The following is an 11,254-nucleotide window of genomic DNA, read 5'->3' on the forward strand; positions in this document are numbered from 1 at the left end:
GCCCAGCACATACCACGGCGATTGAGATCTGAGAAATTTGGAAGCTAATTTAAACTCCCAAATGTGCTGCAGCGCTCCAAAAGCTGTTACTGTCCCAGTTTTGGTTTGTCGGATTATCCTGGCTGAAGAAAACCACAGCCAGTAACGCTGTTTTCATGAAAGAGCATGCATGGTCTGCGTCATTCACACGGACTTTGGAACCCCAATTTTCACAGCGGAACATTGCCCAAACCATAATCTGCTTCTTCCCAAACTTCATCCTAGTGACCACAAATTAGTGGCCTGATTCAGCTGGATTATATGGAACAATAAAGAATCGCAGTATGCACGTTCTGCAGTAAGCATGAGTACCCTGGCTGTCTCATACAGAACATGTTGCAATAAATTGTGTATTCTGACACTTCTCCCTCACATACCAATAATTATGGCCAGGCTATCCTACTCATCTCCATGAGCATTGGTCAGCCATGCTCCTTCCACGAAGCACTTCTGATGAATGTGTTGTAATGTGCCATGATGCAGAAATAATCAGTGTAATTCACTGTACTTGTCAGTGGTCATGATCTAATGACTAATCACTATATATCACTATTAATGCCGTTTATTTTCATTTTTCAAATAGATTTTCTTCTGCACAAATTCAGCTGTGTCTCTGTTTTTATGGAACAGGGTCAGGATTATTTTGGTGCTAAAGTCAGTTGCTCCATATATTCCTGAAGATTATTGCAGGAGCATAAATTAAACAGTTGACAAACATTTTGCCTATTGTATTGTCTCTAATTTGATAGTGTCTCAATAAAATACCACAAAATGCATCAAATAGTTGAGATGGAATTTGGTTTTTAAAAAAGTAAATAAATAAATGACTGAAATAATTAGCAATAACTCCCATCACTTTAGAGAAAGAAATTGAAAGTAATCAACTACTGCTGCCTAGCCGCCATGAAAGAACAGTTTTAAGCTCTGTGTCTAATAATTGAGGATTTCTTTTCAAGTAGTTATAGAGAACATGAAAAGCTATGCTCCACATTTACCACACAACTTTGGAATCTGGTAAGAATCTGTCTTTAATTAACTCAACAGGCCACCAACAAAGTACTAGACAATACACAATGGAGCTGTATTGTTAGAAACAGACTGACCCTAATCAAAGAACAGGAAGGGTCTGTCTGGGTCCATCCATTTATTTATATATATATATATATATATATATATATATATATATATATATATATATATATATATATATAGGATTGCTGCAGCATAAATAGCTTAAACGTTAGATATATACATATATGTAGTCCCGCTCTATGACGGTAGGTTGAGGTTGAGCCAGCAGCAGCTCGGCGGACACAGATTGCAGTAGCTCCTTGCTGGATGAGAGCTGTGATAGTCTGGTGGTTAAATATGGAATATTTACATGCTGCGAACAGCAAGAACACCGTGCGCACCAGTGAGAAAAAAACAAGGCTGTAGCTGCGCAAATTACAAAACCGTATAACCCCGCGGTTATTTATGGCTTCTGGCTCGGAGGATGATGAAGGGAACACGACGGGCGCTTCATGGAGACTTATAGGCCCAGCCTCGGAGCTTTCCAAGAAGCCCTGCCGTCTAATGTACTCCCCTCTCGGCCGCGACAGTGATGTCTGTCTCTTTTATGTCAGGGGACAGTTTTTTGCCATGGACGCCCGCTGTGCTCACTCCGGTAAAAACACACTTAATTTCTGCCTAGTTTAAAGGAAAGCAGCGCTTTGCTCAGTGTATGATGAATGCAGCCCATGTTGACATATGTGGCGATTGTTTCTTTTGCAAATTCATATGAATATGCGAGACTAGAAGGATAGGAACAAATGGGGGGGAAAAGCATTCTGCCCCCTGCCGTCTGGTTTTCAGAAATTACCAATTGTCACCTTCACTTTTTCTCGAAAGAAGAATAATTTAGATAAAATACACTAGATTAAAACTATGAAATAGCTTTTTTTTTTATTTAAAAAAATGTTGTTTTTTTTTTACAATTTTGTTAAAACTGTCACTATATCCTGATAGTATAATATGAGGATAATCAGACAGATAATCTGTCTCATGTTATACGAGGAACTATGTCAGAAACAACCTCTGTGAAAAACAACCATTTGCAGCCAAGAGGAAGCTCTTAGCGTTGTTAATCACCCTCATGTAAGCGCTGCTCACACTCTTTTCCTTGCTCTCTGCTGCACCTGCCGTGAATGTCCAGGCTGGCATGGCCACTGATGACGACGGATAAACATTAACATTAAGTTGCTTCTTTGCCATTAGCAAATATTACTACAACAAAACTCCTGAGCAGTGTTTCAGAGCACAACAATTATTTAGGAACATTTGACAATAATGAAATGCGTGAAGGTGGTTCTAGGAATAAAAACCAAGATGAGGTGGGATGTAGCTCAAATGATTCAAAGTTTGTCCAAAGCTATAATCTCCTCCAATGTTATTCACCTTGATTCTTGTGCCTCTTGTGATGTCATCAACTAAAACTCACCAAACAGAAGTAGCGGACGGGGTGGAGGCATTGTTTTTTTATTCTTATTTTTTCTGAGTGCGCTTCTCAATAAGTATTGTATTTTGTGGAAACCCACACTTCGTTATCCACCTGTGTTTTTAACAAAAATTCCCCACCATAGTAACTTTAGCTGTTTGCTGCACTAACCTCAGGGGGTCCTCTGTGTGAGGGGGACATTGAGGAGGCTGATGGAGTCCTGCAGGTCTTCTGCCCCTGGCATGACTATGGCTATGATCTCAGAACTGGGAAGTCTGGGACATTATTAGAGGTCAGTGATGCAATAAAAGCCTTATTAGTTGTGTCCTTATTCTTTCCATGTGCTTAAATCCCCATATAAAATGATTATATGAGCAAATAATGTATTTTGTGGAAATGAGAAGTATGAATTTGACATGCAATGTGTAATAATAAAATATCCTATGATATTAATAAAACAATAAATGTTTTATTATTTTGTTAATCCCAGCTTTCAGCATCAGACAAAAAATTATTTAGGAATCAATGCATAATCTTTAATCCCTCCATTTGCATAACTATGTTTAATTAAAATGGCATCAACACCAGTGCAAAGTAATTGTTTTCAATAAATTGTTTCAAAATTTGTTTTTGCCCTGCAGTCCGATGTGGATAAAGCAAACTTTAGATAAGATGGCACATTGGGTTTTTGTCAGTATTGTCTGGTTTTTTACAGATGACATCAGTTGCACACATTAAGATATAATTGTTTTCCACTGCTGTTTATCATTTTCGAGCACTTATGACTTTTCGTCTTGTGGTTTCACTTTCACAGCAACAAGTTTATGAAGTAAAGCTGGTGGATGGCGACGTGTACGTGAAGCACGCAAGTCATCTCTCCCTCAGGCCTTTCCCAGCAAATCAGAAAACCTGAGTTATCTCCGCGCAGCTGGTTCATCCTATTTTTAAGACTTTTTCCACAAGCACAAGTCATTCGAAAACATTCCAAAGCCTTATCTCTGTTGTTCTAAGAGTTGTTTTTACTTTGCTGAGAACTCAGGACTAAGGAGACCGTCTTGAAGAGGACATGACATCATGAAGTCGTTTTTCTTGTTGGTATACCAGGCAAAGTTCAGGGTTTAACACAAGCTGTTAAGATGAAGAGTTGTGAACATTCATGTTTTTTCTCAATGGAGAAACAGCAAAATACAACAAATACATTTCTTTGCAAACGTATTTGTATCCCGTTTGTCTAGCCTCACAAACTTAATTTATTTAATTAAGACTTTATCTGACAGAACAAATTGTGAGGTGTAAAAGAAAGAGGATTTGTTTTCAATATTAGTTTTTGTAAATAAAACTCTAAAACATCTTGTTTTTATTTCTTATTTGATCAATTACCTCGTGAAAACTTCCCCAGATGTTTGTGTGATCTCTGCTGCTGCTTGGTTAGGTCAATCTGATATCAAACAAGCTGGTGATCAGTCAGTTCTTATAACTTCTTCTTAAGAACTGTTCGCTTATTCAAACCACAAACAAAAGCCAAGGAGTTACATCATGGTTAGCTATTTCCTTTTGTTAAGATCTAAACTATGTTATCCTTATAAGACATTGTGATGTTCTTTATAAAAAAAAAAACTGGCTTCATGCGTGATCAAGTAGTAATGAATTAAGCATAATCTTCTCCTTCAACACTTATGTAACATTATCTGAAGTGTCTAACATCCCCACAATGGTCTCATTAAACCCACAAATTTTCTTCCTTTCATCAACAAACTTTACATGTGGTCTGAAACTGTTAGACTCACTGTTGAGTTATTTGGACTAGAGCACGTATAAACACTTATTCTGCTCATCTCACAATCCAAACAGTGTTGTTACTTGACAATTTGTGGCCCAACAAAAGAAGCAATGAAAATGGTGCAACTAGTAGCTGTTTAATTTGTAAGGTGTTAGTATATATATATATATATATATATATATTTTATTTTATTTTATTTTTTTTTTCCTGGCATTGTTACAGGCAAGCTTTTATTCTATTGACCCAGTATGATTTAAGAAGAGCGGTTTGGTCAGACACAGCAGGGAGGTTCATGGCCTGAAATGCACCGTGGGCTCATAGAAACCATTTTTATATGTCTGTGCTCACCAATGCCAGTGTGTATTTTTTATTCCTTAGCTGTGACCGCCATCAGTCCGTGTATTTTCTTTCAGCTCAATTTTCTGGCAAATGCAGAGCCCAGTCATAAAGGTGTCAGTGACAGCATGTCTCAACATTCTGGTTTTCCTCCCCACTGTGCTCCCTGTTGTGCAACTTTATGACAAGAATTATTCTCCTAGCTAAAAATATCTGTTCTGTGCACCAGAGGTGTCAGCCTCCTGTGCCATAAGTCATCACCTGGAGGGTAATGAGCTCCGGGGATGTAGCCGTTCAGTATGGGTATGGAAGTCAAAGTAAACTTGCAGGAATGGTTTCTGCAGCTCCACATGTTGAACCCCATAGGTAAAAGGGTTGGACAAGTGCAATGTACTTTTTCATGTGTTCCATTTTAATGAATTCTTTATGTTATTATATATAAACATACAATAAATATTGAAAATTACATGTGTAGAGCTGTGCTCTATTTCCTGGGTGTGTATAGAAACACCCCCAAACTGGTGAGAGAGGTGTAATATTGAACGAATTGAATTATTTTATTTTGAAACTTGTAAGTATGAATGGGTTAGTGACACTTTACATAAACCAAAATTACAAACTTAAATTGTAATAAAGAATGTTTATGGTCCAGAGCTTTAAGTGACATGGAGCTTAACTAAAAAACAGAGGTGTGTGTGAACACCAAAGACTTGGCACTTTGCCTCTAGTGTTAGAAACTGGATGATGTCACTCAGTCCTAGAGGAGGACTGAAGATGTTCTCTGTGTGACTAAAATATGAAACTGGAAGAGAAATGCACTTTTTTGTTTTATTATGCTTTGTATGCAAATATTAAGAATGAAATACTTGCTAAAGTACTTGATGTCTGCCCAGATTTGTTTTATAGGTTTGCTGATGATAAACTGCAGTATCCCAAGTATCAGCTCAGTATGTTTCAAACTCTCGGCACCTTTGAAAAGAAAACTCTTTGCGTCTGAAGTATGTTCATGTTTATCTCTGTCTGCATCTTTGAATATATTTGTGTCTGACCAATTCATGAAGGCTTTGCACATTATACTGTATTTATCACGAAAGAAATAATCTATTTCTAATACTACAACTACTGTTTTATGGGGCAGAATTTGTCACTTCACAGACTTCATGCAGATGCATAATGTTTCAGTAACTATCCCTTTTATTTACAATGTCTTCCAAAAGTATTCACACCCCTCTCAGCTTTTCACATTTTGCCAAAAACTTCAATATGTTTAATGAGTATGCCACGTAAGTGGACAGTACAAAGCAGTACATCATTTTAAAATTAAAGGTACATGTTATATATTTTAATGTTTTACAAATAAAAGTCATTAAGGTGGAGCCCTGATTCTCCTAAATAAACTGATAGCAACCAGTTGAGTCAACCTGTTTGTAACTGAACCAAAACTAAAAATACAGCTGTTCTGTAAAGACCTTGGAGGTTTACTGGAGACCAGATATGAAGAAAAAGTATTATGAAGATTAAGGAGGACAGCAGGAAGGTGAGGGACATAATTTAGACCTAGACAGTTTCTGGTGCAGATTTTGTCTCTGGCCTTTCCGTTTTAGACTTCAGAGGTTCTCATGGTTTTATCCGGTTCCTCCTGCTCCCTCCCACTTTCCCAAAGCTAGCATGTTAAGTTAGCTGGTGTGAAAGTGTATTTGGTGTTGATTTTGTGTCAGATTGGTGACCCAACCAGGGTGTAATTTACATCTAGTAATGAATGCTTCCTTCAGACAAACATTAGTCATTTTACACCTTTATTTACAGTTTCGTGTTCATACTTTAATTATAGAATCAATACAAGACACAATTTACACACTAAAATGTAGGTCAGAAATAAACAAAGCAGTCAGCATTATCATGCATCAATTATACAATACAGAGTGCTGTCAAGATTTCAGTGGTTTATTTATGTTTTCTTCTATGCCATGCCCAGGGCCCTGTGACCAACACACATTTAGCCTCATTTACTGAAGAAAGGGCTCCTGGTTTATCTTCTAAATAAATTATGATCTCACTGAGACCACCTGTGCTATGCAAGGAGGAAATGAGCTGAATCTGCTCATACTTGCTGACAAATTCTTGATTCAAACTTGTAGGATTTCTGCTTTAAAACTTAAAGGAATACATAACCAACAGAGAAGAAACGTGGTCGTTTTCCTTTTCACTGATAATCCTCATGAGACTGTGGTTTATTTTTTTTTACTGGAAACCCTATTTTGTTATGTCTGGGTTGAACCAGAGGGTCTCATGAAACCAGACCCAAATAAAGAAAGCATTTTCTTTAAAAATAGATTATTTGCGTGTTCCTAGAAGCATACTTAGTTCCTTGTCAAGTGCAGCCCAGTTTTCTGTTCTGCATAAGTTGTGAACTTAATGAAGCAAATACAGTACAATATGTCCCACTGGTCAAGTGGCTTTGCAGGGTAAACTAAATCAAGATATTTTGCTACATAAACTAAAGCAAGAAGTTTACTTTCACAGAAAAAGACAAAAAAAAAGTTATATGTTGCCTAAACATGGCAGTTTGGCTTAGCAGAGGAAACACAACATTAGCACCTGGAAATGCCAAAAGCATTGAATGATATTCCAAACATGTCTAAATGCCATAGCTAACGTAAATCTTCAGGTAATAACTGAGATATACATGACGCCTCATATCTCCACCAACGCAATGCTCCCATTTCACTTTGATAGCTTTTTCATACACTAGTGGCAGAGTAAACACGTGAATTTTCTCTTATGTTGTTAATTAATGTTATGTTAGAAGTTTGGAAATTGATCTCTCTTTCTCTTATGAACCAATTTTTCATAATTAGAATCTTTAAAACGTGTTTTTAAGTTATTCCCAAATCATCACATCTTTGATTTGAAAGTGAGATATGCATCTCTCAAGGTAGAAAGACAATGTGAAAGCAACATGAACAAAAACATGTCCATTTTTATATGCATTCCATTTAAAAATAAAACTTAAAAATATATATACCCTTCTCAATAAACAACAGGAAAATAATTTTTCCTATTGTTTGTTGACATCGTTGATTACTTTCATCTTAATCTTTGGCTCCCTCCCTACATTGTCCACCAGACTGATTGCTTCAAATACTTTATGCTACAAATGAGATCCATGCTTGTCTAAGTTACTACTGTGGTCTTGAAAATTTAAAGTAAGTGGAGATGGACAGTTAAATCACTGTTGTAAAAACCATTATAAGGTGTGTCTAAAATTATCCCATGTTGGCATGCCATACCATAGTTTTCTTTAGCTTATCTTCAGTGGAAAGAGTTTCCCAATTTGTGGGAAGCAGGCTCAATGTCTGTCAGAAAGGACCTTGAGTTGGTTTCTTTCAGATGTTCAAAATATGAGTTGAATAGCAACTTATGAAATATTTTTGGTTGACCAGTAATTGTAGAATATGAATGTAAAAAAGTCGACTGCTGCGGCACAGTCTGACTCGACCAAAAATAATATATTTATTTTAAAAGTTTAAAAGCATTTATTTTTTTGTAGTAGAATGGCAAAACGTTGGGCGTCAAGTCCATCCCAAAAACTAGTGTATTGCTTAAAAAATGTATGTATATTTTTAGACAAAATTCTGCTAGCTGTGGATGAGATATGTAAGGTCAACACACGTGTGAGTTCGTTTTGCAAAATATCCAAGTTAGTGTGAACAGGCTCACTTTATTCATTTGAAACATTTTCACACCATTAAAGACAAACATTGAAAAGGTCCCTTAAACTTGTTTAAATTCTCTCAAGACATAGGGACCTGGAGAACACAGTTGGCTTTTTCCAGGATAATATCTCTTGACAAAGCAAATTCTCTTTTCAAAGCATTTTCTGAAAAAAAAACAAGAAAAAAAAGCAGCTGCATTCTTCAGCTGCAACCACTTTTTCAAAATCAGGATCCTTTAAGTGACAGACAGTGAGACCAAAGACCACATTCCCCTTTTCAATAAAAGAACGAAATGATTGAATCCATCAGGAGATAATCTCACTTCTATTTTCTTTTTTGAAGTCTAAAGTTTGACATTTCCTTTATTTGCAGTACATCTGTTGAGTGGCCTCAACTGACCTGACACACCACTGCATTAGAAGACTTATCTCTTTTGACACATGGATTCAATTATCATCTTTGTTACTGGGCGAACCGAGCATCTGGAGCTGGGAGATTTTTGTCTTCATCTGGAAGTCTTAACATGTTTCTGCAAACAGGTTTGTGGTTAGTGAGAGTGGTGATAATGGCGAAGATGCCCCAGACTGTCACTGTGAGTGCAGTTCTGGAAACGAGGGCTATCTGTAAAGTGCTGCCAAATGTATCTGTAGGTTTATATGGTTGTAATTTAGATAGACTCTTTATAGCCCAGTTTCAAAACATTTTGTATCACTCTGTTGCAGAGCATGTTTAAATGTAATACCGAAACTGACAACAAACAAATGCTTAGTGTGCTGGTTAGCACTTGTATGGTGTACTCATTTGTAATAATACTCGGGCCCAGCGTTTTGTTGATGATAAAGTAGAGTTTGAGTTAGTTTGCAGAAAATTGCCCTGTTTTGATGTTTGCAAAACTACAACCGTTTCACTAGACCTCAGGCCAGTCCTAGTTTCTAATTAACATTAAGCCTGTATTTACTTGTCGACTTCTTCCTGTTTCCCCAAGGGCAATGGTGCTCCCATTTCTATTTGGATGCAAATTAGTTCAGCTTGAATAGATTATCCCATGGGCTTACAAAAGGCTAGACTAATGATAAACAAGTTCTGGGCTTGTATTTCCACGTAATTTTAAGACTAATAATGACTTCAAGTTAAACAGATATTTGTCAAAAAGCTTCCATGCCCAAAGCCTCCAAAAGTGTTTGTTTTTCACAGTATTCACTTACACCATGACCAATGTGAATTTTTTGTTTTGTTTTGTTTCAGCAATGCAATGTGCTACTTAAACAAAGAAATGGTCTACTGAGAATCGTGAGCCTTACCAATGAAATGAAACTCTGATGCAAAAAAAGCAAGAGATTCAAGTGGATAAAACAACATAAGCTGAGTATGAACATATTGGCAAATTCAAAAAGACTAAGATTAAACATCATAATTTATGTGAAAAACATATAATGCAAGTTTTGCCCAGCTGTACAGACACACTACTTGCTATTAAGCTAGTTATTTTAAAGCTAATGTATCCTTCAAGAAGCTCAATTGAAGAAATCCCTGGCCTACAGGACTGAGCTGCAGTTCAGAGCTATTTTCTGTGAACCACGAACAATTGCTCTGTAACTATAAAACTATTTTGTCACTTGTTTATATGAATATTCAATTTTTTTGTCCCTGATACTGATCACAGTCACATAGGAAAATGCATGTGTTGATACCAAGTTCCAGTCTCATTACATCTTGAAATATAATAACATTCATACAATGAAAAGTTAAACCCAAAAGTACCTGGCAGGTTCAATAATTTATTTCTGCCGGCAAGTGGAATAGCCATATCTCAAAGGATAAAACACAACTAAAAGGAGGATCAGTTTAGAAAAAAGTTGGGCATCTGTCTATTAAAGAATAGTATGTTAATGTTTATTTGAACCCTTTCTATTAACCTCTGGAAAAACCTTTATTTGCAGAACCATATTTAAATTTTTAACAGCGCTGATCTCCAGAAAAGTCACGTGTTGCTCCTAGTACTAAGAGTCTTTTAAAGCTGTACTACTGTTAGCACATTTTAATTTGATTTGGCTTGTCGATTAGTTGGTTCACAACATTTTCCAATGTAGTTTAGTTATTCCTTTTAAGAAAACAGACAATTAATTACAATGAAAAACCTTTAATATTGAGTTTTTGCTGTTCTCAAACTGTTAATAGAAGAAAGCTGTAAGAAAAATACTTAGATTCAAAGCTGAAAAAAAATAAACTGAATAAACAAAATATTGTGTCTTATTTAATTATTCTATCCTTCTTTACTGGGCTGTGCAGTGGTGCAGTTGGTAGCACTGTTGCCTTGCAGCAAGAAGGTCCTGGGTTCGATTCCAGGCCTTTCTGCATGGAGTTTGCATGTTCTCCCTGTGCATGCGTGGGTTCTCTCCAGGTACTCCGGCTTCCTCCCACAGTCCAAAAACATGACTGTCAGGTTAATTGGTCTCTCTAAATTCTCCCTAGGTGTGAGTGTGTGTGTGTGCATGGTTGGGTGTCCTGTATGTCTCTGTGTTGCCCTGCGACAGACTGGCGACCTGTCCAGGGTGACCCCGCCTCTCGCCCGGAACATAGCTGGAGATAGACACCGGCAACCCTCCCGACCCCATTAGGGACAAAGGGTGAACAGAAAATGGATGGATGGATGGATGGATGGATGGATGGATGGATGGATGGATGGAAATCCTTCTTTATGTCGTTATTTCATATGAGTTTTCTTAAGGATTCATTAACTTTTAATCATACTCTTGGAGTGGTTTCATTTACCTACTAATTCAACACAGTGTGCTGTAATTTAAAACATGGTGAATTTTTCCAGTTTTGATGTTTCATTATCACTATCACACTTCAAACATTAGGATAGCTCAAAAACCCCAGCAACAAATCAAAGACCATGCAAAA

The 11,254-nt window shown here is 36.9% G+C and overlaps 1 protein-coding gene across 1 annotated transcript; it reads left to right on the forward strand.

Annotated features, from left to right (window-relative positions):
• The first annotated feature begins 1,327 nt into the window (after positions 1–1,327).
• LOC116726286 (Rieske domain-containing protein) lies at positions 1,328–3,868 on the forward strand. The gene is made up of 3 exons (XM_032572951.1): positions 1,328–1,705; positions 2,692–2,807; positions 3,330–3,868. Exons 1-3 carry the CDS (start codon positions 1,516–1,518, stop codon positions 3,426–3,428), a joined length of 405 nt encoding a protein of 134 aa, XP_032428842.1. The 5' UTR covers positions 1,328–1,515; the 3' UTR covers positions 3,429–3,868.
• Positions 3,869–11,254: the final 7,386 nt, after the last annotated feature.

The sequence above is a fragment of the Xiphophorus hellerii genome, chromosome 9 (assembly GCF_003331165.1).
Source record: "Xiphophorus hellerii strain 12219 chromosome 9, Xiphophorus_hellerii-4.1, whole genome shotgun sequence".
Taxonomy (NCBI): Eukaryota; Metazoa; Chordata; class Actinopteri; order Cyprinodontiformes; family Poeciliidae; genus Xiphophorus; species Xiphophorus hellerii.

What these genes read in the sequence shown, in the direction of transcription:
- LOC116726286 (XM_032572951.1), top strand. Translation starts at nt 1,516, where the DNA reads ATGGCTTCTGGCTCGGAGGATGATGAAGGGAACACGACGGGCGCTTCA. An exon ending in CGCCCGCTGTGCTCACTCCG is followed by an intron (nt 1,706 to 2,691) that starts GTAAAAACACAC and finishes CACTAACCTCAG; the next exon opens with GGGGTCCTCTGTGTGAGGGG. An exon ending in AGTCTGGGACATTATTAGAG is followed by an intron (nt 2,808 to 3,329) that starts GTCAGTGATGCA and finishes TCACTTTCACAG; the next exon opens with CAACAAGTTTATGAAGTAAA.